Raw genomic sequence first — 26,829 nt, forward strand, 5'->3', positions numbered from 1 at the left:
TCAGTTCCTTGTTCCACTTCACACTCAAGAGTTTGTGCTGCTGCTTGAAGCTGTCCATAGAAACCTTTATCAGTACCTGCTCTGGGGTTCAGGAGCACAGATGTGGAGGGTCAGGAAGGCACTCATGGAACCAACCAACCAGGTTGGAAAAGACCTCAGAGATCATCAAGTCCAACCTATTACCTAAACCCTAACACCTCCTGACAACTAACCCATGGCTCCAAGTGCCACAGCCAAGCCTTTTGTGAACACCCCCAGGGATGGGGACTCCACCTCCCTGGGCAGCACATCCCAGTGGCCAATCTCTCTAGCTGGGAAGAATTTCTTCCTCACCTCCAGCCTGAACCTCCCCTGGCACAGCTTGAGACTGTGTCCTCTTGTTCTGGTGCTCTGTGCCTAGGAGAAGAGACCAACCCCCACCTGGCTGCAACCTCCCTTCAGGTAGTTGTAGAGAGCAAGAAGGTCTCCCCTGAGCCTCCTCTTCTGCAGGCTAAGCAACCCCAGCTCCCTCAGCCTCTCCTCACAGGGCTGTGCTCCAGACCCCTCCCCAGCCTTGTTGCCCTTCTCTGGACACCTTCAAGTCTCTCAATGTCCTTCTTAAATTGAGGAGCCCAGAACTGGACACAGGACTCAAGGTGTGGCCTGAGCAGTGCTGAGCACAGGGCACAATGACCTCCCTGCTCCTGCTGGCCACAGTTCCTGATGCAGGCCAGGATGCCATTGGCCCTCTTGGCCCCCTGGGCACACTGCTGGCTCCTGTTCAGCTGCTCTCCACCAGTACCCCCAGGTCCCTCTCTGCCTGGCTGCTCTCAGCCACTCCAACCTTAGAAGGAAATGCCTCAGAACTGTGAAACATTCCAGTGGGTAATGCCTGGCACACAGCTTGGGGTCCCTCTCACACAGAATGCACCCAAGGTGTGGCAGGGGAAACCATCACCGACAGCAGAATGATCTAGACCGAAACAGGACTTTTGGGCACTGCAGCTTAGGCTTCTCAAGGAATTTGCATGCTGCAAACCAAAATCCTCCTGCAGCTGGGAACCTGCATTGAGTAGCTTCACAGGTAATAGTCACAGAAGAGGTTGGGTTGGAAGGGACCCCAAAGCTCATCCAGTTTCAGTCCCCCTGCCATGGGCAGGGACACCTCCCACCAGCCCAGGTTGCTCAAGGCCTTATCCAGCCTGGCCTTGAACACCTCCGGGCAGGGGACATCTACAACCTCCCTGGGCAGCCTGTGCCAGAGTCTCCCCACCCTCACTGCAAAGAATTTCTTCCTCATCTCCAATCTCAATCTCTCCTCTCCCAGCTCAAAGCCATTGTTCCTCATCCTGGCACTCCCTGCCCATGCCAAAAGTCCCTCCCCAGCTCTCCTGGAGCCCTTCAGGCACTGGAAGGCTGCTCTAAGGTCTCCCTGGAGCCTTCTCTTCTCCAGGTTCAACAGCCCCAACTCTCCCAGCCTGTTCCCACAGGGGAAGTTCTGCAGCCCTCTGATCATCTTGATGGCCTCCTCTGGCCCTTCTCCAGCAGCTCCAGGTCCTTCTTGTGCTGGGGGCACCAGAAGTGCTGCAGGTGGGGTCTCACAGGAGTTGTGAGAGGGCAGAGGCAAACCTGCTGAGCAGTGCTTGGAAGCAAGCTGAGTTCTGAATGCTGGCTGGTTTTCCAAACCTGATCTGCAGCTGTCAGATCCTTCACTCTGCACCCCCCAGAGCCTGAATCTTGGGTGGAACACTGTCTGTCAGTGATAAAACATAGTTAGGGCTGTGAGAAACCCTTTCAGAGGGTGTAAAACCCAGCAGGGTGGGTGCTGTCAGACTGTGCTGGCTGGTTTATAACATACCCTTCTGTTGTGGACATTGTTCTCCTGAGCTGTTTGATCTCACATCCAGATGTTGTTCATGCTTCTTTTGACCTCCCCCTGCACCCACTGAAGCTGTAAGGCATGGTCTCTGTGATTGAAGCCCCAAAATGCTGGTGGTCTCAGGGAGGTGGGAATTTTGCTGCTTCTCTTTTTTCCTTTGGATTTTCAGAGTAGTGACTTTCTTATCATAGAATAGCAGAATTGTTGGGGTGGGAAAAGCCCTCTAAGACCATCGAGTTCAACCACTGACCTAACACCACCATGGCCATCAAACCACATCCTCAAGTGCCATGGCCACAGGCTTCTGAAACACCTCCAGGGATGGGGACTCCACCACCTCCCTGGGCAGCTTGTTCCCATCCCTGACCATTCTTGCAGCAAAGAAAATTTTCCTCCTTTCCAACCTAACCTCCCCTGGCACAATTTCAGGCCAGTTCCTCTCCTTCCAGCACCTGAGACTAGAGAGCAGAGCCCAACCCCCACCTGTAGCTGCAGAGAGCAGTGAGGTCTCCCCTCAGCCTCCTCAACACCAAACCCCCCCAGCTCCCTCAGCTGCTCCTCCCCAGCCCTCTTCTCCAGACCCTTCCCCAGCTCTGGTGCCCTTCTCTGGCCCTGCTCCAGCTCCTCAATGTCCTTCTGGGAGTGAGGAGACCAAAGCTGAACCCAGCCCTCAAGCTGTGGCCTCCCCAGTGCTGAGCCCAGGGGCACAATCCCTGCCCTGCTGCTGCTGCCCACAGCACTGCTGCTCCAGGCTGGGCTGCTGGTGGCCTTCATGGTCACCTGAGCACACCTTGGGTCATCTTCAGCTGCTGTCAAGCATCCCCCTCAGGTACTTTTCTCCTTGGCAGTTTTCCAGCCCCTCAGAAAACTGAACAGAAAGGTTACAAAAAAATCATAGGGGGAAAAAACCCCAACAAACTCCTCCACTCCTTCACTAGGATCTTGAGCTTTATTCTTCTGCCACAGCACCATCCCCTTGCATGTTTGGTAGCTAGAGGCAAACCCAGCTGTGTTACTGCTCTGTTCTTTAACCTCAGATTTTACTGTACTCATGTGGGGATAATCTGACCTGGAAATAGTCAGAAACTTGAGACCAAAATAACAACAGGCTGTGCTACGTCCTGGTGGGCTGCAGTGCAGCTCAGAGCAGCTGAGTCCTTGCTGAAGCTGATGGACCTGCCCTTTCCTGTTGACTAGGAACTCTGCAGTGCCCAGAGATGGCAGTGATCTGGTGATGCCAGTTGACAGCACATGTTCTTAGCACAGCTGACTCTGGATGTTCTGTGCAGTCAGATGCAGGCAGGACAGGAGCAGCACTCTGGATGTTTTGTGCAGTCAGATGCAACAGGACAGGAGCAGCACTCTGGATGTTTTGTGCAGTCAGATGCAGACAGGACAGGAGCAGCACTCTGGATGTTTTGTGCAGACAGGTGCAGACAGGACAGGAGCAGCACTCTGGATGTTTTGTGCAGGCAGGACAGGAGCAGCACTCTGGCTGTTTTGTGCAGTCAGGTGCAGACAGGACAGGAGCAGCACTCTGGATGTTTTGTGCAGTCAGATGCAGGCAGGACAGGAGCAGCACTCTGGATGTTTTGTGCAGTCAGATGCAGACAGGACAGGAGCAGCACTCTGGATGTTTTGTGCAGTCAGATGCAGGCAGGACAGGAGCAGCACTCTGGATGTTTTGTGCAGTCAGGTGCAGACAGGACAGGAGCAGCACTCTGGATGTTTTGTGCAGGCAGGACAGGAGCAGCACTCTGGCTGTTTTGTGCAGTCAGGTGCAGACAGGACAGGAGCAGCACTCTGGATGTTTTGTGCAGTCAGATGCAGACAGGACAGGAGCAGCACTCTGGATGTTTTGTGCAGTCAGGTGCAGACAGGACAGGAGCAGCACTCTGGCTGTTTTGTGCAGTCAGGTGCAGACAGGACAGGAGCAGCACTCTGGATGTTTTGTGCAGTCAGGTGCAGACAGGACAGGAGCAGCACTCTGGATGTTTTGTGCAGTCAGATGCAGACAGGACAGGAGCAGCACTCTGGATGTTTTGTGCAGTCAGGTGCAGACAGGACAGGAGCAGCACTCTGGATGTTTTGTGCAGTCAGATGCAGACAGGACAGGAGCAGCACTCTGGATGTTTTGTGCAGTCAGGTGCAGACAGGACAGGAGCAGCACTCTGGATGTTTTGTGCAGTCAGATGCAGGCAGGACAGGAGCAGCACTCTGGATGTTTTGTGCAGTCAGATGCAGGCAGGACAGGAGCAGCACTCTGGATGTTTTGTGCAGTCAGATGCAGACAGGACAGGAGCAGCACTCTGGATGTTTTGTGCAGTCAGATGCAGGCAGGACAGGAGCAGCACTCTGGATGTTTTGTGCAGTCAGATGCAACAGGACAGGAGCAGCACTCTGGATGTTTTGTGCAGTCAGATGCAGACAGGACAGGAGCAGCACTCTGGATGTTTTGTGCAGTCAGATGCAGGCAGGACAGGAGCAGCACTCTGGATGTTTTGTGCAGTCAGATGCAGACAGGACAGGAGCAGCACTCTGGCTGATTTGTGCAGTCAGATGCAGACAGGACAGGAGCAGCACTCTGGATGTTTTGTGCAGTCAGATGCAGACAGGACAGGAGCAGCACTCTGGCTGTTTTGTGCAGTCAGGTGCAGACAGGACAGGAGCAGCACTCTGGATGTTTTGTGCAGTCAGATGCAGACAGGACAGGAGCAGCACTCTGGATGTTTTGTGCAGTCAGGTGCAGACAGGACAGGAGCAGCACTCTGGATGTTTTGTGCAGTCAGATGCAGACAGGACAGGAGCAGCACTCTGGATGTTTTGTGCAGTCAGGTGCAGACAGGACAGGTTTCATTCTTCCCACCGATTTGGAGTCACTCAAGAAGGTCTTACTCGAGTTTAGCTCAGTTCTTTGGTTTTGGCAGCCCCTTACAAGTGGCTTGTTAACAGGATGTGTTCTGTATTTCGGGTGGTGTTGCATGTAGTTCCAGGTGAAAGTCTTAGTGCTGCCTTCTCTAGATGTGATCCTCAGTGCCAGTGCACCTTGCAGATTGTTCATGTCGCTTGGTTTTGTGTGGATAAAAAAGGACAGAGCCTGTAGTCAGGAAATCTACCTTACTGCAAACTAAACCACCCTGCTTTGAGTCTCTTTGCACCCAAGCAGTGTGTCAAGCATGCTTAGTGCCAGTGACCAGTGTGCTTGTCACAGCTGGAGTGAGCAGCGAGTTCGCTCACCGGCGTGCAGCTCACACTCGGGCATTGCCTCCTTGCGGTGAGTGCGGAGTGGTGCAGCACTTGATGCTGAGCTGTCTGCTTTCCCCCTGCCCACAGGCTGCAGTTCAATAAGCATGGGATACTGCGTGAGGAGGGCTTCCTGACTCCCAACAAGTACGACCCTGAGGCCATCAGCTTGTGGCTGCCTTTATCAAAGAATGTAGTGGGGCTGGATCTGGACACGGCGAAGTACATCCTGGCCAACATTGGAGACCACTTCTGCCAGCTGGTGATATCTGAGAAGGAAGTGATGTCCACCATTGAGCCCCACAGTAAGAACCATTGCTGTGAAATGTGTGCCTTAACAGCTTCCTGGCAAGCTTTGTCCTCTCCCCTGCCTGTGAGTGTGCTGCATGCATTTGGCAATGCCACACGAGGTTCAGTGTTTGCCTCTTCTGGGAGAGGTGTGAGCTAGTGTCAGCAGCTCTGCTCCCAGCAGGGAGGAAAGGAAGAGTCATTCCACCCTCCTTTGTCAGCAGACTTCTCTCTCACGTTGCTTTTCCTGTTGCAGAGTATGATTCTGTTCTGGAAGTAGGTGTGAAACCCATAAATTACAGAGAGGGCAGCTGACACCAGTCTCTTGGTATGCAAATGAAATAAGCTTTCATTTGCACTGCACACACTCTTAGCTCACTTTGGTTCTTACCCAGGGGACCTAATGCTGCAGTAGAGCAACCCTTGCCCTCCCCCTGTCACTGCCCAGCAGGCCTGCTCGGGGCCTTCTTGTACAGCCCTGCCAGCAGCAGAGCCACAGCCTCGAGGGCAGGGGGGTGGCCACAGCAGACCCTTCCTGTAGCAAACAGCAGCAGAGGGAAGGCTGTGGCTGTGGTCTTGCATAGTGACTTGTCAGAGAATGACTTGAAACCATGTTTGGGTTTTGGATTACAGCTGCATGACCAAGATGCACTAGGGTTTAGAAGACTACCCAATGCCTTCTGTGTTTGGGTAGTGTTGACAGACATTGTGCAACATCACATCATCTCACCAGGCACTCCCACCTTATGGAGAGAGGAAAATACAGGGCTTGAATGGCCTTCCAGAGGGGAGGGAAGACTGGAATGCTTAAGTACTTGTAGAATGATGAAATTGGGAGTGGAATTCCTGAAACAAAGGGGATGCATACAGTAGAGTATGGACCTGTTAGCAGACCCACCAGAAACATCCCCTGCTGCAGAACAGAGGCAGGTGTGAGTGCTGGAGATGGCTTGGGATGAGCAAAGTGTCCTGAATCTCTCTTTGATTGTTTATTGCCCTAGCTGGTGGGAATAAGGCAGAACTCAGTTCATTCAGAGGGAGGATATTTGTAATGCCCTGGCTAGGAAAGAAGCTCTTCACAGTCTAGATGCTCATTTGTCTCTGAGGACAGCTCAGTGACAGAGGGCTCCCTGGGCTGGCACAGGGAAAAGGCAGATGTCTCTGCCACTGTGCTTTGAAGTTAGGGTAAACTTCTCTTGGCAGAGGCCAGTGGCAGTGATCCATTTTGTTCAAATCCTGTTTTTAGCAGGTCATTCATGTTGTGGAGTGCAAACCAACACACAAACATGTCTCAGGGTTAGCCCTGCTCTTTTACCTGTGAGTTACCAGACAGGTAAATCCAGAAGAGACAGAGGTGTGAGGGAGAAAATTGTGGAGAGCTTCCTTAAAGGCTTAGTGAAAAAGCACAAGTGAAATAGTCTGTGAGGTAAAAGACTGAGCATTGAAAGAACAGCTTGTGAGGGCACACTGCTCCTGGTCACTGAGTGCCAAGAGGAGACCTACAAAAAGAGGAGGCGGAATCAAGCAGCAGAGAGGGAACAGAAGAATAGGAGGAGCATTCAGGAAACTGAAAAATGAGATGGCATGCAAAAGAGAACAGAACCCACTGCATCCTCTTGGGGGAAATGGGAGGATTAGCCTAGGAAATGGGAAAATGCATGTTTTTAGCAGGCACAGGAGAATGCAGCTGGTGGTGTGGAGATCCCTGTCTCCTAGAGGAATTCAGAAACAAGCAGGCAAACAGTTCTTGCCTCCTACTTAAACTGTGCCAAGCTGCTGTGGTTTTGCTCCACAGGTAGCTAGTGGGCATTCTGCAGAGGAAGAGCAACAGATGGCCTGGATTCCTGGGGTGGGTTTTGAGCATGCCTTAGGGCAGGGACTGCTCACAGCTTGCTCTTGAAAGGAAGAAAGGTGGTGGGCAGAAAGGTTACAGGTCTGGGAGGAGGCAGCTGTGTGCTTCTGGTCCATGAGTGAAGATCAGGCTGGAAGAATTGGTATGTAATGCAGCCCTGGAAAGGCTTCTGCAGTGGCCTGAGGGAGTGAGTGGGGCTGAAGACAGGTGGAATCTCATGGGTACATCAGAGAGCTGATCAGCAGCTCACCTGCTCAGAGAGCAGCTCGCCCTGCCCGGGTCTGAGGCACAGCAAGAGAGCTGCCTGCCCACCGTGCAGGTGCAGGAGGGTAAGGATGAGCTGCCTGGGGCAAGCTGGACACAAGGCTTAGCTTACCAGGGGGAACTCATTGTTTTTTCTGGGGTAGCTATGGAACTTGCAGTTGGGAGAATGTCAGCAGTGTGCATGTGAACTTGGGCAGGCACAGCAGGAGCAAGAGCTGGGACTGCACAGGAGGAAGCAAAACGGCCCCTAGGGCTTAGACTCTCTTCTGGCCTTGCCTTCCTGCATCTGTGAGCAAAGGCTTTGCTTTGGAGCTGCCACACGAACCTGAGTCTGCTGCTTGTGTCACTGAGGGTTGGCTGTAGCTCTGTTGAGCATGCTTGAGCTCAGCCTGCCTGCTGTGTCCGTGCCCACAGGGCAGGTGGCCTGGAAGCGGGCGGTGCGCGGCGTGCGGGAGATGTGCGACGTGTGTGACACCACCATCTTCAACCTGCACTGGGTCTGCTCCAAGTGTGGCTTTGGGGTCTGTGTGGATTGCTACAGGATGAAGAAAAAGAGCCTGCATGAAGGTGAGAATGGATGCTGGTGCTTGACACAGAGGGGAGAGGGGAAATACAACTGTGAAGTCAGTGACAAGCCAAACGGGGCAGTGAGGCTCCCCAGCAAAGAGCCTGTTGCAGGCTGCAGTGCCAGTGACCAGGGGAGCTTTGCACAGGGGGCTGAAGGGTGCACTGATGCAACAATGGGATGGTTTTGTCTTACAGATGACGACTCAGATACCTTCTCCTGGTTTAAATGTGTGAAGGGGCAGGCACATGAGCCAGAGAATCTAATGCCCACCCAAATAATCCCTGGAAAAGGTATGTGGTGCCCAGCAGAGCACAGAGCCCCCCCCAGCAACACATCTGCCCCACCAGCTCGGAAGTGGGGCAAACAGGAGGAAGCCATAGTCACCCAATGGACTAAATAGGAACTTGCAAAAGGCAATAAACATACCTAGGCTATATTTCCCTGCATTCACAGGTCAGCAGCCTTAGAAATACTCCCTTATGCAAAGCCCCCAACCCCAAAGGAGGCTGCATGGAGCTTGCCTGCTTCTCCCTGCCCCCCCCTGCCTTCTTCCTCTCTGGTATCTCACACAGCAGTCAAAGATTATTCCTTCAAGACCTAGGTTAGGGAGAGAGGCAAGTTGCAAGCAGGCAGAAGCAACAGGGACAAGAAGAGAAAGAACTATCTGTAGTACAAAACATAGGTGTTGAACAAACCAGTGGGATGGTGTAAACTTAGCTTGCATCTGTGTGCAATCCTTGAAGTTGCTTATTCTTTAGACTTGAACTCTGGGAAATCCCTGCTGTTACTTACAGTTAGTGTTTGGGCACTAGCTTTAATCTGACAGGATGAAGTACTTGTTTGGGGTGAAAGAAGGCAGCAGGCTTTCAGTGTCTTTTGTTGATGCTGTATTGAGTGAGGAGGTTTTGAGTTTTTTCTAGGAATAAAGTTAGTAAAAGCTTAGTGTTTTGGCCAAAGAGTGGAGCAGCTGTGTAGGTAGTACTGGTGAACTGCCTTGGACCTTGACAGGGAAGTAGCTTAACTTCAAGTGCCAGGTGCTGCACTTTGGCCACAACAACCCCAGGCAGTGCTGCAGGCTGGGGACAGAGTGACTGAGAGCAGCCAGGCAGAAAGGGACCTGGGGGTACTGGGTGACAGCAGCTGAACAAGAGCCAGCAGAGTGCCCAGGTGGCCAAGAAGGCCAAGGGCATCCTGGCCTGCATCAGGAACAGTGTGGCCAGCAGGAGCAGGGAGGTCATTGTGCCCTGTGCTCAGCACTGCTTAGGCCACACCTTGAGTCCTGTGTCCAGCTCTGGACTCCTCAGTTTAAGAAGGACATTGAGAGACTTGAAGGTGTCCAGAGAAGGGCAACAAGGCTGGGGAGGGGTCTGGAGCACAGCCCTGTGAGGAGAGGCTGAGGGAGCTGGGGTTGCTTAGCCTGCAGAAGAGGAGGCTCAGGGGAGACCACCTTGCTCTCTACAGCTACCTGAAGGAAGGTTGTAGCCAGGAGGGGGTTGGGCTCTTCTCTCAAGCAACCAGCACCAGAACAAGAGGACACAGTCTCAAGCTGTGCCAGGGGAGGTTCGGGCTGGAGGTGAGGAGAGAGTTCTTCACTGAGAGAGTTGTTGGCCATTGGGATGTGCTGCCCAGGGAGGTGGTGGAGTCCTCATCCCTGGAGGTGTCAGGAGGTCTTGGGTGAGAGGTTGGACTTGATGATCTTTGAGGTCTCTTCCAACCTTACTGATTGTATGATTGTTCAGTGATGGGCTGAGTCTTGTGCCATTGTTTGCCTGCACAGCATGCCCAGGTTGGCAGTTACTGAGTGCTGGATCCTCTGATCACCTGTGAGCTCACTGATGACTCTCTTCCTTCAGCTCTCTACGACGTTGGTGACATTGTTCACTCTGTGAGAACCAAGTGGGGAATCAAGGCCAACTGTCCCTGTGCAAGCAAGCAGTTCAAGGCACTGTCCAAGCCAGCTCTGAAGGATGATTCCAAGCAGGTATTGCTGCTCTCTCACCGTCTCCTGAGTGCCTCACTCTGCTGCCTGTCTTTGCAACCAGTGGTAATGGACTTTGTGGGTCTGCCAATCCTGACTGCTGACAAGCCACCAGCTAGGTTTTTGTCCAAAGTCTCTGCTCCACAGTCACCTGCTAAGGTCACTTATTTTTGGGGGGAAAAAATCTAATTGTGTCCCTTTGACACATGGATGCCTCAGTGATGACTTAGCCTTGAAAAATTAGGGGATTGAGAATACCCTGGAGAGAAGAGTCTTAAAGACAGACTAATGGGAATGGTTGCAGAGTGTGGGCTGTCCCTGTAGGGTCCTGGAGATGTAATGCTTGCAGCATCTAAAAGAATCAGTAGGGCAGAAGAGCAGTAGGACACAAAAGAACCAAACATGAAGAAATTGTGAGTGCTGGAAGCACTGATTGGAGAGTCCTGGGACAAAGCTTGCTGCTCATTATAGCCAAAAGCAAACAGCCAGCCCCCAGCATGTTTGTCTAGAAATGGATGTGGTAGGGGTTTGCTTTTGGAAGTAGAGCATAAAGTAATGGCTTGTTCTTGCACAAAAGTGCAGCTGGATTAGGTGATTTGTTGTGTGCTTAGCTGGAAACTTACCTTGAGAATAGGTTTGTCCAGTGTAAGGAGCAGGCTGAGCTTGATGCTGCTGTTGGTAATCAACAGAAGAGATGAAAAACACAGTGAAGTGTGAGGAGTGAGGATGGTCACACGAGGCAGGTGGCAGCCTGCAGCTGACCTGGCTTCAGGCTTCTGTTTGTGGAGATTTCCTTTGGCCCTGGACAAAGAGCTGCATTGTAATTTCTGTGCCACCCTCTCCTTAAAATCAGGCACTGTGCTGGCTGTGTGAGGAGCAGCTTGTTAAGTTTGGAACACTGCATTCTGTCATGTTTGGAGTCCTTACCAAGCATCAGCAGTCACTAAGAGATGAAGTAAGGAGACTGCAGTAGGCAGACACAGGTGCAGAATCATTTCCCTACTGGAAAGCATTAGATTAGAGGCAAGAAATGTAGGCTGTTAGGGCAGACTCCCAGGGCAGAGCAGTGATGCTAAGTGAGAGCCCTGAAGGAGCTGTGCAGGGGATGTGGTCTGTGCTGCACTCACGTGCAGCTCTATCTCGGTCACTCTGCCACTGCCTGGAGCTGGTGGCACTGGGGGTTTGTCTGTCTGCTCACCTAGACCTCCAGCATAGCCCTGCTCTGAACACCAGCTGCCACTGGAAGCTGCCTTTGGTTCCCAGAGCAGGCCCAGAAAATCCCTCTGGGAAGCCTTGCCCTCTGTGCTTGCCTTGAGGGCCGATGGCCTCTGCCGGCTCCTCAAGCCCGAGCTCTGCTCTCCGGCTGACTCGGAGGTGCAATGCTGACCTCTCGTGGAGGGCCAGCCCCGTTGTGTGCTTGCTTCCCTTTGAGGTGAGTGTGTCTCTCTCTGAATTCTCACCTTGCTTTTTCCAGAACTTGGTACCTGGAGAGAGGAGCAACCTCCAACATGCCAGTTTTGGCCTGAGCTCACAGGTCACTGCACACGATCCTCCCCTGAAGGCAGCAATTGGGAGTAAACAAACTGCTCCAGTAAATACTTCTCCTTCCTTAAGCTGGCTGTCAAATCTCACCAGTGGAAATGTGAATAAAGAAAACAAAGGTATGTGCAGAGCCAGCGAAGTGTGAACTCTCTGTAGCTGTTTGGCAGAGCAAGGGAGATCAGACTTGGCAGTGCCTGGCCCTGAGAAGGATGTGAGCTGCTGGCTGGGACGGGAGCTCAGTGCCTGTCCTGCAGAAGTGGTCCCTGGGCTAAAAGCTGGCAGGGTTAGCACATTGTGTGTTCAGGACTGGCTCAGTATCCCAGGGGTGCAGGTATTCCTGGGGATTCCATTGGGGGTGTGTTAACTTGTGTGATTGGAGCTGGGGGCAAGAGTGCTGGAGCTGCGGGCAGAGGGAGCAGCGGCCTGCCCGTGCGCACAGCCAGCTGTGCACGCAGCAGTGTCTTGGCCTCTCCAGAGAGCCACAGCTGAGCTCTTTCCCTCATTTCAGAGAAGCTTGGTGCACCTATTTCCAAGAGTGAGAGCAAGCCTCTCCAGGCACTGCCTAGCCTGGCAAAGCCAGCTGCAGCCCTGCAGACCTTCAACAGCGCGATCCTGACACCCGTGAGCAACAACAGCACAGGCTTCCTGCGCAACCTGCTCAACTCCTCCGCAGCCAAGGTAGGGAGAGGGCCTGGGTCACACCTCTGCATGGTACCAGCCTTACACTGCTGCTCTAGGCCTGGGGGCACCTGCCACAGACATTAGTCACAGCAGGTAAACTTCTGTCTTGGTTTGGGAAGAACTTGGTTGGGATTGTGGGTTGCAGGGCTCCAGTTAGTGCTTTGCAGAGTAATAGCTTGGTGTCAGCAAGTTTTGCTTGGGGAGGAGCTGGCAGCCAAGTGATGGAGCAGACTGACTGGTGTGGGCTGGGGCATTGGTTGGTGTGTCCATTAGACTCAAAAGGTATCATCAAGGAACTTCTTGGTGGAGGGGAAAACCTTCTGTGGTGGGTGGCTGGCTGTGTCCTACCTCCTGTGCAGGCTGGTTCACTTCAGGCAGTGTGGGCTTTGCCCTTGCAGACAGGACCTCAGGGTGGTGGGGGCAGTTAGTGGCCCTGAGACTCTAATGCTGAACCTGCTTTTCTGTTCTTCAATTCAAAGTCAGTCCTGTGCCCTGCTGTGCTCTGTGGCTTTCTGCAGCACTGCTGACGTGTCAGAGCACAGCTGAGGCCAGAATGCCACAGAAGCGTCAGCAATGGCCTCGGCAGTTAGTGCTGGTGAGCTTCTGAACAGCAGTGTTGTGCAGACTTCTGCTCCTCTGCACAGCTGAGCTCAGGTGAAAGATTTTGAAGGCAGCAGATGTCTGCAGGACAAGGCCAAAGACAAGTGCACCAACTGCTCTTCTCTTCTTCCTTTTGAATTGCATTAGACAGACAACGGCCTCAAGAGTACACCCAAAATCCTTGATGACATTTTTGCTTCCCTGGTGCAAAACAGAACCATCACAGACTTGCCCAAGAAGCCTCAAGGCCTGACCATCAAGCCTACCATCATGGGCTTTGATACCCCTCACTACTGGCTGTGTGACAACCGCCTGCTGTGCCTGCAGGATCCCAACAACGAGAGCAACTGGAATGTCTTCAGGGAGTGCTGGAAGCAGGGGCAGGTACTGAAGCTCTTCTGGGTTTCCATCTCTGGTTCAAGTGCTTTGCCCTTTAGTTCAAGTGCAGGTGCAAGCTTACTGCAGTTCAGACTGCATCAGGCTGGGAGGCAGCCTCCAAGGGCAGCTTGGCCAACCCCTGCAGGCAGCAGGGACAGCTCCAGCTAGAGCAGGCTGCCCAGGGACACAGCCAGGCTGAGCTTCAATGTCCCCAGGGACAGAGCCTCAACCCCAGCCTGTGCCAGTGTCTCACCACCCTCCCTGTGCAGAACTTCCTCCTCATGTCCAAACCATTGCCCCTTGGCCTATCCCCACAGCCCCTCCCCAGCCTGCCTGCAGCTCCCCTTCAGGTGCTGAAGTGCAGCTATAATGATAAGCTACCTTCATTGAAAGGGGTCTCATGGATGCTGATAGGTCACAGGATAGAGAGGTGCTGATCTTACAGTTTGAGATCAGTTTCTAACATGCTGCTGCTCTTTGGCTCTGTATGAAGCTGCCTCAGTTGCAGCCCAGAGCCAGCAGCTGTCTGGCAGCCCTCTGGGAGGGCCCATTTCAGATCTCCAGTACATTGCCCTGGTCTGGTTGCAGCTGGGATTGCAGTTTCATAGCTCTTCACAGTAGATTCTTCTGTTTCATAGCCTGTGATGGTGTCAGGAGTGCATCACAAATTAAATGCAGACCTCTGGAGACCAGAGTCCTTCAGGAAGGAATTTGGCCAGCAGGAAGTAGACCTGGTCAACTGCAGGACCAACGAAATCATCACTGGAGCTACTGTAGGGGATTTCTGGGATGGATTTGAAGATATTGCCAGTAAGTGGTGTGATTTGGGGCTGCTTGGGGTTGGGTTTGCCTTGTTTGTTCTGTTCCAATAGGTGAAATACTCAGCAGTAAATTTGTCCTAGCCCAAAGTTGTCATCCTCAGGCAGCAGAAAAGATGCTCCAGGCTTTTTCTTCATCCTGGACAGAGTCTGCAGCTATGTATGCTCATGGGATGGTGGGCTGCATACAGATTGTTAGCCCCATGGAGGACTCTCCTTCAGGACTGTGGCTGCCTTAGTCTTTTGGGGAAGCACTGAGGAAGTCTGGGATCTTCATAGAGAGCAGCTCCACTGCTCAGCTTTCCTGGCCCAGCTGAGTGACACACAAGGGCATGTGTAGGGTTGGTGCTCAGAGGTGATTGGGTTCTGCTGCTTTGACTTGCAGATGCCTCCTGTACCTAAGGAACTAAGAGTTAATTGGCCTAAAAATGGGTTCAGGAGTGGTGAGCATCAGACTTGACTTTGTCTTCATTGCTAGAGAGAACAAACTGCTTCCAGGGGGATCCATGTCTGGGCACCTGGAGTTCTACTTCAGCTGTTGGTGTAGGAATTTGGTACTTGGGGCATGAAGAGTGGGATCTGGGAGGCTCCCTTACACCTTTCTTCTTTGGGTTTATCTCTAACCTCCGAAACAGAAGAGGTGCCTGAGCTTCACTGCAGGAAGTGCTTGGGCAGGGGAGCCGGCAAAGGCTACTTGTGTGGTCTGGAACCTCCTGTCAGCAGCCTTTGTCATGGCACTGACACCCTCCAGGGGTGTGGGGGCAGCTTGGCTGTCTTTGGTTCTGCCCAAGTAGAGTCAAGGTGATTTTAACCGAAGAGAAGGATTTCTTTGTGATGGTTCTTTGGGTTGTGAGCTGTACAGCTGCTCCAAACTGAGCCCTGTTGCTGTTGGACAACAGATCGCCTGAGGACAGAAGAAGGAGAGCCGATGGTGTTGAAGCTGAAGGACTGGCCCCCAGGAGAAGACTTCAGAGATATGATGCCCTCTCGGTAGGAGCTGACACAGCAGCTGCTGAGAGCTCCCTGGCACACCCCAGCCAGGGCATGCAGGAATGCTGCTAGGCTTTGATGCCTGCTGCAGCTCTGAGGAGCAGCTGCTCGCATCTGAACCCTTTTGTTTCCCAGGGGTGCCTGCCAGAGCTGGCAGGGCCAGGCAGGGTTTCTGAGGGGCTTTTGCTGTGGCTTCAGTTGCTAAGGATTAGTTTGGCTTTGGAAGCTTCCTAAAAGCCCGAGTCCTCCTGAAATCCAGGGGTCAGCTGAACCTGCTTTCCCACATGGTTTTGAGTATTCTGACTCCCTCTCTGATGATAGTGGAGATGATGACACAGAAACAGCACTGCTCCAGAGCACTTGAGTTTGCTTCTCTGCTGCCCTCCTGTGTCCTGCTGCTTTTGGCTCTTTCTGCGTGCCCAGTAAAGCCCCTGGGGCAAGGAGGCTTCTCCAGGTTCTTGACTGGAGAAAACTTGTTGTGTTCTTGTTTGCTCTGCTTTTTGTGTTCCTAACACAGCTGCTCTGCTTCAGGTTTGATGACTTGATGAAGAATATTCCATTGCCAGAGTACACCAGGAGAGGTGGGAAGCTCAACCTTGCCTCTCGACTTCCCAACTACTTCGTGCGACCAGATCTGGGCCCCAAGATGTACAATGCCTATGGTGAGGAGCTGAAGGTCCCCTGCACTGCACATGCAGATGGCAAAGTGCTGTCAGCTAGCTGAAGCCTGCAGACAACTGGTCCCATTGAGCTGAAAACCTGATCTTGGCTCCTTACCAGTGAGGATGTGATTTTGACTGCTTTCTGTCTGGATGTGTTCAGGCCAGCAGCATTTCCTGCCAGCCAGCTTGCTCCAGCTGTGTGTGCACAACTGGAGCTGGCCACCTGGGTCTGTGCTGCTTCTGCCCCCCTCACTTGTGTTACTTCTCCCTGTGGGGCTGTGTCATTTTGCTTTGCATCTGAAGCAGTTCTTTCCATCTCCTTTCACTCACAAGGCATTTAAAGCCATGGAGAGCTGGTGGCTGCAAGTGCTGTGGCAGCTGCCTTTTAGAGTGAGAAAGAGACTTCCTGCAAATGCTTTGTTCTAAACTCCAGAAGCCTTCCAGCAGGGCTCAGCTGTAGCTTTCCTGTATCAGGCTGGGTGGAGATATAGGTTGGGGTCAGCTTGGAGTGGGGGCCTGGCTGCTGAACCCCTGGGAAGACACCAACAGGATGGGCCAAGGTCCTGGACTGGAATCCTTGCTGACAGAAGGGGAAGCTCTCTGGGGAGCTCAGGTGGTGCTGCTGAGGGTGGCATAAGGTTTTCCTTTCCTGTTTTCAGGCTTAATAACACCAGAGGACAGGAAGTACGGCACCACAAACCTGCACCTGGACGTGTCCGACGCCGCCAACGTCATGGTTTATGTCGGCATCCCCAAGGGCCAGGCTGACCAAGAGGAGGGTAAAGTCCCTTGTGTCCAGGGCGGGGAGGCTGTTCCTGTGCTTGGAGGGAAGGGCCTTTAGTGTAACTGCTCTTGTTTGCTCCCAGCAGAGGTGCTCAGAACCATCCAGGATGGGGACTCCGACGAGCTGACGATTAAGCGCTTCACGGAGAGCCGGGAGAAGCCCGGAGCCCTGTGGCACATCTATGCTGCGAAGGACACGGAGAAGATCCGAGAGTTCCTCAAGAAGGTGAGCTCTGAGCTGCCTGGGCAGCTGCTCCTCTTGTGCTGGGACAGAGGGACCTGGGCTGTGAGGCTTGTGGGGTGGGAGGGTAGCGAGCTGAAGCTGGAGCGAAGCTGGTTGTGGATCCTCTGCCCTCTTGTGCTGTCAGACATTGCCAGAGCAGAAGGGGTTGGTTGAGACTGAAGCAAACCCACAGCTGAATCCTGAGCTAGCTCCTTGCTGAAAGCATGTGAGATGTGAGAGCATGTGAGATGCATTAACTTCTGCCCTGCTCTCTCCCTCCTGCCTCTTTTCCCCATACCTTTGGGATGTGGATAAAGGGAGAAGCCCTGAGGGGGTTTGGGTGATGTGTTCCTGGCAGTGGAAGGTTTGGTAGAGAAACAACTGCATCCAGAGGAGGTCATGGCAGTAATTCACCAAATACAGCTCAGAGCTCGTGGCAGTCTCAGTTCTGGAGCTTCCTTGGCACACAGTGGAAACAGCTGAAGTACTGATGCTGAAAAGGGTCAGTGGGATGATCTTGGACACTGCAGGCCATGACTGTCTTGGGAGGGAGGTGAGAGAGAACAGATCCTGCCATTGTAAACTGACTTTGATAGACCTTGGCATTTGGAGTTGGGACATCTGTCTCTCACACCTCTCCCTGGTCCCTTGCGTGCCTGCAGCTTGCCTTGGAGCACAGCCAAGCTATTGGTCTGCTGCCAGGTGAGCTGCTGGGCTACAGCTGTGGGTGTAAAGGATCACCACAGCAAAGTGGATTGGAACTGCAACTCCTTGCAGAAATTCTGTCCCCACAGCCCTCGTTTCTAAGGCATTTGTGCTTCCCATCCTCCTGTCTTCTACTTGGGCTCCTGTTTTGGTCAGCGAGCACACTGCCTAGTGCTGGCCTCAGGGCAGACACCCTCCCAGCTCCAGGCCACCATGGAGTCAGATCTCACACCTGACAGTGCTTCCTGAGCCACTTAACCCTTCTGCTTCTGATGGAAACAGGGCTCACCCATTCCCCATAGCCTCTGAAGCAAGAGGGGCTGAGCCGTGAGGCAGCCTCGGCAAGGACCTTTGCCTGCGTGCCCCCGCAGCCGCCCGTGCGCAGCGCCGCGGGCAGGCCTCGGGCCCAGCAGCGCTGGCACAGGGCAGTAGCTGTTGTTGTCTTCTGGCTTTCCAGGTTGCAGAGGAGCAAGGTCAGGAGAACCCTGTGGATCACGATCCCATCCACGACCAGAGCTGGTACCTGGACCGCCCGCTGCGGAAGCGCCTGCACCAGGAGTACGGAGTTCAGGGCTGGGCCATTGTACAGTTTCTAGGGGACGTAGTTTTCATTCCAGCAGGAGCTCCGCACCAGGCAAGCAGCAGGGGCACGCAGCAGGGGCACTGCCGGGGCCCGAGCGCTGGGGCAGGCTGCCGAGCAGGGCTCTGACGCTGCTTTCCTCTCCGCAGGTTCATAACTTGTACAGTTGTATCAAAGTTGCAGAAGACTTTGTATCCCCAGAGCACGTCAAGCACTGCTTCTGGCTCACTCAGGAATTTAGGTATCTCTCTCACACGCATACCAACCACGAAGACAAGCTGCAGGTAACTCTCTCCTGCCCTTACCACGCCCTCTCCAGGCCCAGCAGGGGCCACACCCCCCAGGCTGCTTTCATGTGCAGAGCATAGAACCACAGAATGGGTTGGGTTGGAAGGGGCCTTCAAGATATCCAGTTCCAAGCCCCTGCTATGGCCAGGGACAGCTCCCACCAGCCCAGGCTGCTCAAGGCCTCATCCAGCCTGGCTCTCAGCACTTGCAGGCAGAGGACATCTACAGCTTCTCTGGGCAGCCTGCTCTTGTGTGTGGCCACGCTCAGGGGAAGGATTTCTTCCTGGTCTCTAATGTAACTCCCCCCTGGGTTTAAAATGTTACCCTGGCCCCATCACTGCACTCCAGCCAAAGGCCCTCCCCACCTCTTCTTCAGCCCCCCCTTAAGTACTGGAGGCTGCAGAAAGGTCCCCATGAATGTCTGGGACCTTGATGAGGAGTTGGAATTGTTACAGGTTTTAGTAGCTTAGAGGTAGCCTCCTGAAGCTTCTCCTGAGGTTCTTTTGCAGTGCTCTCTTCTGTCTCTCTCTTTTGCCTCTTGCTGAGCTTGCAGTGCTCTGCTGAGGCCAGAGGGCTCCCTTCTGCCACAACGTGGCCCTGCAGCTCGGGCTTCCCAGCTGCCTGGGCTGGGGGAAACCGTGCAGGTGTTTGTCAGAGACCTCCAGCCCAAGCCTGAGCAGTGCTGAGCTGAAGGCCTTGTCTCCTCCCAGGTGAAGAATGTGATCTACCACGCTGTGAAAGACGCGGTGGGGATCCTGAGAGCCAACGAGTCCAGCCTGAGCAGGCCCTGAGCTGGCACGCCTTACCCACGCCAGGAGACAAGCGTCGGCAGCTGTTTAACTACTCAGTCAGGACCTCTGTGGGCTCTGAGAGTCACTGAATGTTACCTCATCCTCCTTCCAGCAGTACCAGGGGCCCGTGGTACTCTCTGTGTGTGTTCTTCCAATGTTTACAACCCCGAGGTGTAAATCCGTGCGGACGGCCGGGGGCCTGCTGCGAGCGCTCAGCTGCAGGGGAGCTCGGGGGAGCTCTCCAGCCTGTACAAAATACCTCCTCTAGAACTGCTGGCACCTCTTCCAGACGACTCCTCCGACAAACACTGTCCAAGACCTTCTCAAGCTCCAGCTTTTAGGCTCTCTTGGGGTAGAGCAAGTCCAGAGCCACCCCATGGAACAACCAATTTGCATAGGAGGCCGGAGGCGGTTCTGGAGTCTGCCATTAACCTAGAACTAGGATTTGACAGTAGCTTTAAGCTGTTGTATAGCACCCTGGGGAGGGGAGACCCAGCTGTAGGCAAATGTATTTAAATTTCTAAATGTTGAAAAAGAAACTTTTAATCAGAGGTCTTCTGTTTGGAACTGTTCTTTAATTTGAGCTGATGTTTGATTCTCTGCTTTTTAACACCGAATGGGCTACATAAAGTTCTTCTATTTCAGACCCTGTTCCCTGCCTGCCTTCTTCAGCTGCCTCACCACCCTCTCACTGCCGTGAGGCACTGCCTCCTGCCTGCTTCCTGCTGGCTTCTAGAGTGTTCAGTTCAGTGCTCAGCGATTCACAGCTCTCTTCTGCTACCCAAAGCACGACTTGGCTCGACCCCTGCTGCTCAGCCCGGGCCGGCCCCTCCTTGGCTCGACCCCTGCTGCTCAGCCCGGGCCGGTCCTTCCTTGGCTCGACCCCTGCTGCTCAGCCCGGGCCGGTCCTTCCTTGGCTCGACCCCTGCTGCTCAGCCCGGGCCGGCCCCTCCTTGGCTCGACCCCTGCTGCTCAGCCCGGGCCGGTCCCTCCTTGGCTCGACCCCTGCTGCTCAGCCCGGGCCGGTCCCTCCTTGGCTCGACCCCTGCTGCTCAGCCCGGGCCGGCCCCTCCTTGGCTCGACCCCTGCTGCTCAGCGCGGGCCGGTCCCTCCTTGGCTCGACCCCTGCTGCTCAGCCCGGGCCGGTCCCTCCTTGGCTCGACCCCTGCTGCTCAGCCCGGGCCGGCCCCTCGGCTTTGCACCTTCAGTCTTTACCTGGCACATGCTGCTCCAGACTGGCTTAGAGAAGGCCTGAACCTGTCATAAACTTGGAACAGGCAGAGGGCTGGGAGTGGAAAGGAGCTGAGGCAAAATGAACCTTTCCCTTTGGTGCCCTTTCCAGCAGGGACAGCTGTTAGGCTGAGGCAGGTAGGAAGGGAACCTCCCCCTCCCAAGTGTCACTCTCCTGCCCGTGGTGTAACAAAGGGCAAGTCCCCCTCCCCGCGGTGCTTCCCCTGCTGCTGCTGCCCAGTGCTGGCTCTTCTCCTGCTCTCAGCTCCACAGAATTTCTTTCAGAGAAGCTTCCTCACCTGCTTGCCTCAGCTGCTCAGCCCTTGCCTTGGCATCCCCTAGGTGAGCTGAGTGTCCTTAAAGGCAGTGCTGCAGCTGCCTGTTCCTGCACTTGGGGCTGAAGGCAATGAGAGAAGGCACTGAAAGCTTTCCCTGGAGGAGGAGTGGAGTGCAGGTGTGTCACCCTCCAGGCAGGAGGCAGGCAGCTGCCAGGACCCATCCCTGCAGCTGGGTTTGTGCTTTCCTAAGGGGCTGCTGTTCAGGCTGCTCTTACTGGCCCTGTTACCTACTCCTCACCAACTCCTCAGCTGCTTTGGGCTTCTTTCTGGTATCCTCTCTGGAGTCTCTCAGACCACTGGAAACTCGCCCATGTGCCAGTTAGTTGTTGTTGTGCTTAGGGTGGAGGTGAAACACTTGCCTCTGACAGTTCTGCTGAGCCCTGGAGCAGTAGGGCTGCTATGGCAGCTGCAGTGGTATTTGCCACCAGCTGGTGTGAAGGCAAGCAGAGCTGGGCCCCATGGAACTGGGAGCTGCTGGACCCTCCCCCCGTCTGTCCCTCCAGCCTTGCTGCAACACCATTAGTGACAGGCTCTGCTCTCTCTGGCCAAGGGAGGTTCTGGTGGCAGTGATGCTCAGGTGGGAGGCACAGTGGTACCTGCATTGCAGCTGCCTGTTGTGAACCACGGCCTGGCCGTTGCCTTCAGAGCAGATGCCTCTCTCCCACCCCTAGGAATGTGCCACTGAGGCAGCAGAGGGCTGGTGGCCACCTGTGGCTGTGGGACAGTGAAGTGACAGCACCTAGGAAGATGCTGGGAGAGCTGCAGCCAAAGGCCCTGGTGGTGCAGTGCTGCAGGGGAGGAGCTCTGGCTGGTGCCTGCCTCTGTTCTGGGTTTGCAGGGGAGCAGAGGGGTGACTGAAGGCCACAGCCCTGCACAGGAGTCTGGGGTTGTCTCTATAAAGCTTAACAGACTGAAAAAGGAAAGGACAGAAGCCATCTGCTGTCACCTCCCCTGGCACAGCCCAGGGCAAGGCTGCTGCCTCAGGACTCAGCTCCTAGCTCTGAACAGCGCTCTGCAGAACAGGCAGCGTGGGGGCAGAGCTGCTCCTGGCGCAGGCTTTTAACTCTGCCACGCAGGCCCTAAAGGTGCTAAAGGAAAAAGGTGTTCCAAAGGCAGGAGGCAGCTGTGAGAGCTGGCCAGCTGTGCAGAGAGGCTGCAGTGATGCAGGGAGCAGCTGGTGGGAGCAGCTTTATTATGGAGTGAGGCAAACAAAAACCTTACACCACCAACAGGCTTGGGGAGCAGGGTAAGGCAAAGTGCCCTGCAGGAAAGATGCTGTTTGAAGCTAGAAACAGAGTTCAGGACTTCATAGCTACAGCTACTTCACACTGCTGCCCTGCCAGCACAGCCCCCGGGCAGGCGACAGCAAGCTCCCCTCCAGGCCCCAAGCAGCGTCTCCGTGAGAGCCCCTCCTGGAGCACAGGAGCCCCAGGAGAACAAAGGATACACAGGACACAAAGTAGTGTGGGGAGCGAGTTCTGCACTGCAGCCGGGAGCAGCCCCCCCGCGGCGAAGGCCGGGAGCAACCCCCCGCAGCGAGGGCCGGGAGCAGCAACCCCCGCGGCGGGGGCCGGGAGCAGCAACCCCCGCGGCGGGGGCCGGGAGCAGCAACCCCCGCGGCGGGGGCCGGGAGCAGCAACCCCCACGGCGGGGGCCGGGAGCAGCAACCCCCGCGGCGGGGGCCGGGAGCAGCCCCCTGCAGCGAGGGCCGGGAGCAGCCCCCTGCAGCGAGGGCCGGGAGCAGCAACCCCCGCGGCGGGGGCCGGGAGCGCTGCGGGCCTCAGCTGCGCAGCGTGGCCAGCCGCGACTGCATCGCCTCGATGTCGTCCTCCTCGTCCAGCGCTGCCGCCGCCGCCCCCTCGGGCTCAGGCTCGGGCAGGGCGTCTGTCACCTTGCTGGGGGCTTTGCCCAGGGCCCCTGCAACCAACCACAGCTCGTTAGTGTTGTCCCCGTGCCCGCAGCCGGGCTGAGCGGCCTCCAGGTGCAGCCAGCTGCTTCGGGTGGCTTCTGCCGGGGGCCACCGCTGCCTGCCTCAGCCTCTGCTCCCATGGCTGCTGGGAAGCCCCCGGCCCGCTTCCACCACAGCCCAGCAGGGAGGGAGCTGCTCCCACACATGCTAGGTTTAATCACATCTGATCACTCCTTTGGCACCTCAGACTTTCCTCCTAGAGATGTAAAAATCCTCTGCTTTCTACTGGGTGAGTTTCTTCAAGCCAGGAGCAGAGCCTCAAGCAGGCTGCCCTTCACAGGGGCTCTGCTCAGACACCCCCTCCCATCCAGGCAGCACAGGCATAGACTCAGACAATGGCTTTGGCTGGGAGGAACTTGTGGAGATCATCCAGTCCCTGCCCCCTACAGTGAACAGGGTCAGATTCCTCTGCTCCCTTGTACCCTGTGACAGCACACATGGCACTGGATGGAAACTGCAGCACAAGAGACTGCACCTCAACATGAGGAGAATCTTCACTGTGAGGGTCCCAGAGGCCCGGAGCAGGCTGCCCAGAGAGGTTGTGGAGTCTCCTTCTCTGGAGCCTTTCCAGCCCTGTCTGGATGTGTTCCTGTGTGACCTGTGCTGGACTCTATGCTCCTGCTCTGGCAGGGGGTTGTTAGGGTTCCAACTGGGATCACACTGGGAAACAGGATGGAGAAAAGTCTCTCAGGAGGTGAGGAAGGAGTAGGTGAGGAGGCAGCAGCGAGGCAGAAGAGATCAGCAGGGCACAGCTGGGAGCTGCCCTGCCAGCATGCTGCAGCTGAGTACACCCCCAGCACCTCCCTCTGTCCCAGGAAATGCAGAGAGGAAATGCCCAGCACTACCTGAGCCAAGTAACAAACCCAGCAGATCACTGCTGCATGAGCTGCAAGGCAGAGGTTAGGCTTGGGGTTCCCCCCACCCCCCAGCTAGCTCAAGACACGAACAGCATTTGACAGGCAAGAGTCAGCACAGCTCATGACTCACCCACTGCAGCTCAGCTTACTTCCTGGCCCCCTTAGCAGCAGTGGATTTGATCACTCATGGACTGACAGCAGGACCCCAGTGCAGGCCCTGATCTGCCAAAGCCCTGAGCACAGCACTGCACAGACCTCAGCTGGTGCAGCTCACTTGGCTTGGCTGGGCCTCCCCAGCCAGCGCTCCCTGAGCAAGCAGTTTGTCAGGGCACTCCTTGCCTGCTAGCAGAGGAGGCAGAGGGAGGGCACAGTGCAGCCTGAGCAGGCAACGCTGGGAACTGCTGCATCCTACAGCCCAGGGCAGGCAGCCAGCACTCACCAGCTGTGATTTCAAACAGGATTTTGTCAATTTCCATTTCAGCTTCCTCTTCCATTTCCTCCTGATCCTCCAGGCCTTCAAAGGTGTCCTCCAGCATCTCCTCTATAATCCCAGCCTGGAAGAAAACAAGGAGGCGGTGGGTGACCCTCCTGGAAAGAGTGGCATGAGGAGACAGTGAGGTGAGGCCATGGGAGCCAGGCCAGGCTGGGCTGCCCAGGTGCACTCCTCTGCACAGCTGATGCACAGGCAGTGGAACCTGAGGCCCAGGGACACCTCTGCACTCCGAACCCCTCAGCTGCTAGTCCCTGCTGCTGCGACCCTGCCTGCTCCAAGCGGGTGGGATCTACCTGCGAGCTCCAGCCACGCAGCACAGGTTGTGTGAATGCTGCACAGCCAGTGTCTGACACAGGCTCCCTTTGGGCTTCTGCAGGGCCTGGCCGTGGCCAAGATGTTCTGGAGCACATTGGTGACATCATGAAGAAACAAACTGATGTGAACTGAACAGTCTGGAGGGGTAAGAGAGGGAAAAGCAAACCAGAAAGGCAGCTGCCAGGACAGAGCAGCAGGGCAGGGCAGCCCAACAGGAGGAGACACAAAGCCTGGCCCAGCTGAGCCAGCTTGCCTAAGGCAGGGATTCCAGCTTCCCACTCCACAGCAGGCTGTGAGGGGCTTCCTTAGGGAGCATTTTCACCCTGAAAGCAGAACTCAGCCTCTCCCAGGACAGACACCGGGCACAGAGAGAATCCTGTGGCGAGCCTCGGTCCGCCCTGGCCCAAGCTGCAGCTGCCCCACGCAGGGCCTGCTTTAGAGGAAGCTTCACACCAAGGCTGCTGCAGCTGTTCCCAACCAGAGCTCTCCCCACACACAGCTCTGCTGGAGCACCCCCAGCCAGCTGCTGCTCAGGGCTCTCCCTCCCTGGCGCTCGGTCCCCGCGGCGCCTGCGCAGCTCTCACCTTCATCATCTCCTTGGACAGCTCCCTCATCGTTGCTTGGATCTCGGGGATTTTGACCAGGTTTTGCATAGCCTTCATGACTTCTGTGCTCTTCTGCAAGGACCCTGCCACTCTCAGGACAGCTGTGAAGGAAAGGCATAGGAAGCCTGACTGCTCCCTGCACCACCCAAAGCAGATTACACCCTGCCTGCCCTCAGGCAGTGTCACCCCACAGAGACAGGGACATCCCTCTGCTTCAGTCCTGTCTCCCTGCCTGGGCAAGCTCAGCTCCTGTCCACATCCTGGATGGTTACCTGGAGCTCTCCAGGTTGCTGCAGAGAGCCTTCAACCCATTTGCTCTCCAGATCACAGAGAGAGACCCCTGAGGAGCTGTGCTCCTCAGAAGCCAGAGCTCTTGCTGAGGGTTCACCAGCAGGGCTACAGCCCAGCTCCAGGTCCGACTGCTGACCAAGCTGCTGACCTTCTGCCTGACTCTGGGCAGTGGAGGCTGGCTGTGGCAGCAGCTCTAAGGGTGATGCTTTCACAGCCAACAGCAGGCTAGACAATCAGTCCTGAAGCAGGCAGGCTGGCAGCAAGGGCAGTCTGAACTGACCTGAACAATGCTCTTTCCAGGGGCACTCCTCACAACACAGCCTGGAAGCTCTTCCCAGAGCTGATGCTAAAGCAAGATCAAAATGCAACAGCTGGGGGTACTCAGGTCCTGGAGTTGTGCCACCTAACCCTGCAGCTTCCCAGTCCTGCAGGACTTCCCACTTTGGGTACAGAATGGTCACTCCCTGGGCAAGCAACACCAAGGTACAGCAGAGAGCACTGTTCATTGGGACACTCCATGGCTTTCAGAACACCACAGCTGTGGTGGCAGCAAAGCACCAGAAGCCTTGTCTGGAGCTCCACTTCCACAGAGGCAGCAAGCTAATACAAACCTGGGGCTGGACTCCAGATGCCCTCCTGCTGCTGGGCTGAGCACATCAGAGCTCTCCCAGCACCAGGAGGATGCTGGCTGGCACTGAGGAGGAGGAGGCTGCTTGGAGTCTCAGGCCCAAGGAGAGTCCCCACTTCCCCTCCCTGAATGGGGATGAGGGGAGCCAGGCTGGCCCTGCTGGGGTGGGCTAGGGACTGAGTGCCCTGGGAGCCAGGCTGGCCCTGCTGGGGTGGGCTAGGGACTGAGGGCCCTGGGAGCCAGGCTGGCCCTGCTGGGGTGGGCTAGGGACTGAGGGCCCTGGGAGCCAGGCTGGCCCTGCTGGGGTGGGCTAGGGACTGAGGGCCCTGGGAGCCAGGCTGGCCCTGCTGGGGTGGGCTAGGGGCTATCTGCCCTGGGAGCCAGGCTGGCCCTGCTGGGGTGGGCTAGGGGCTATCTGCCCTGGGAGCCAGGCTGGCCCTGCTGGGGTGGGCGAGGGACTGAGTGCCCTGGGAGCCAGGCCGGCCCTGCTGGGGTGGGCTAGGGGCTATCTGCCCTGGGAGCCAGGCCGGCCCTGCTGGGGTGGGCTAGGGGCTATCTGCCCTGGGAGCCAGGCTGGCCCTGCTGGGGTGGGCTAGGGACTGAGGGCCCTGGGAGCCAGGCTGGCCCTGCTGGGGTGGGCTAGGGACTGAGGGCCCTGGGAGCCAGGCCGGCCCTGCTGGGGTGGGCTAGGGACTGAGGGCCCTGGGAGCCAGGCTGGCCCTGCTGGGGTGGGCTAGGGGCTATCTGCCCTGGGAGCCAGGCTGGCCCTGCTGGGGTGGGCTAGGGACTGAGGGCCCTGGGAGCCAGGCTGGCCCTGCTGGGGTGGGCTAGGGACTGAGGGCCCTGGGAGCCAGGCTGGCCCTGCTGGGGTGGGCTAGGGACTGAGGGCCCTGGGAGCCAGGCTGGCCCTGCTGGGGTGGGCTAGGGGCTATCTGCCCTGGGAGCCAGGCTGGCCCTGCTGGGGTGGGCTAGGGGCTATCTGCCCTGGGAGCCAGGCTGGCCCTGCTGGGG

General features: G+C 55.9%; 2 protein-coding genes across 2 annotated transcripts in view; one reads left to right on the top strand and one right to left on the bottom strand.

The window, feature by feature from the left end:
• KDM3A (lysine demethylase 3A) overlaps positions 1-19,321 on the top strand; it is a 34,425-nt gene extending 15,104 nt beyond the window's left edge. The window contains exons 12-26 of the mRNA XM_054172168.1: positions 5,192-5,406; positions 7,920-8,072; positions 8,268-8,363; positions 9,927-10,054; positions 11,526-11,712; positions 12,102-12,271; positions 13,022-13,258; positions 13,891-14,062; positions 14,970-15,060; positions 15,592-15,722; positions 16,382-16,501; positions 16,592-16,731; positions 17,891-18,067; positions 18,163-18,297; positions 19,012-19,321. Coding sequence (XP_054028143.1) covers positions 5,192-5,406; positions 7,920-8,072; positions 8,268-8,363; positions 9,927-10,054; positions 11,526-11,712; positions 12,102-12,271; positions 13,022-13,258; positions 13,891-14,062; positions 14,970-15,060; positions 15,592-15,722; positions 16,382-16,501; positions 16,592-16,731; positions 17,891-18,067; positions 18,163-18,297; positions 19,012-19,092 — 2,233 coding nt within the window. The 3' untranslated portion in view covers positions 19,093-19,321. The remainder of the gene's footprint in view (positions 1-5,191; positions 5,407-7,919; positions 8,073-8,267; positions 8,364-9,926; positions 10,055-11,525; positions 11,713-12,101; positions 12,272-13,021; positions 13,259-13,890; positions 14,063-14,969; positions 15,061-15,591; positions 15,723-16,381; positions 16,502-16,591; positions 16,732-17,890; positions 18,068-18,162; positions 18,298-19,011) is intronic.
• Positions 19,322-22,436: 3,115 nt separating this feature from the next.
• The window catches only part of CHMP3 (charged multivesicular body protein 3), a 42,398-nt gene continuing 38,005 nt past the window's right edge, over positions 22,437-26,829 (bottom strand). Inside the window, exons 5-7 of the mRNA XM_054172222.1 lie at positions 24,879-25,000; positions 23,926-24,040; positions 22,437-22,577 (exon numbers count right to left, since the gene is read on the bottom strand). Coding sequence (XP_054028197.1) covers positions 22,441-22,577; positions 23,926-24,040; positions 24,879-25,000 — 374 coding nt within the window. The 3' untranslated portion in view covers positions 22,437-22,440. The remainder of the gene's footprint in view (positions 22,578-23,925; positions 24,041-24,878; positions 25,001-26,829) is intronic.

This window comes from Dryobates pubescens, chromosome 23, assembly GCF_014839835.1.
Source record: "Dryobates pubescens isolate bDryPub1 chromosome 23, bDryPub1.pri, whole genome shotgun sequence".
Lineage (NCBI taxonomy): Eukaryota > Metazoa > Chordata > Aves > Piciformes > Picidae > Dryobates > Dryobates pubescens.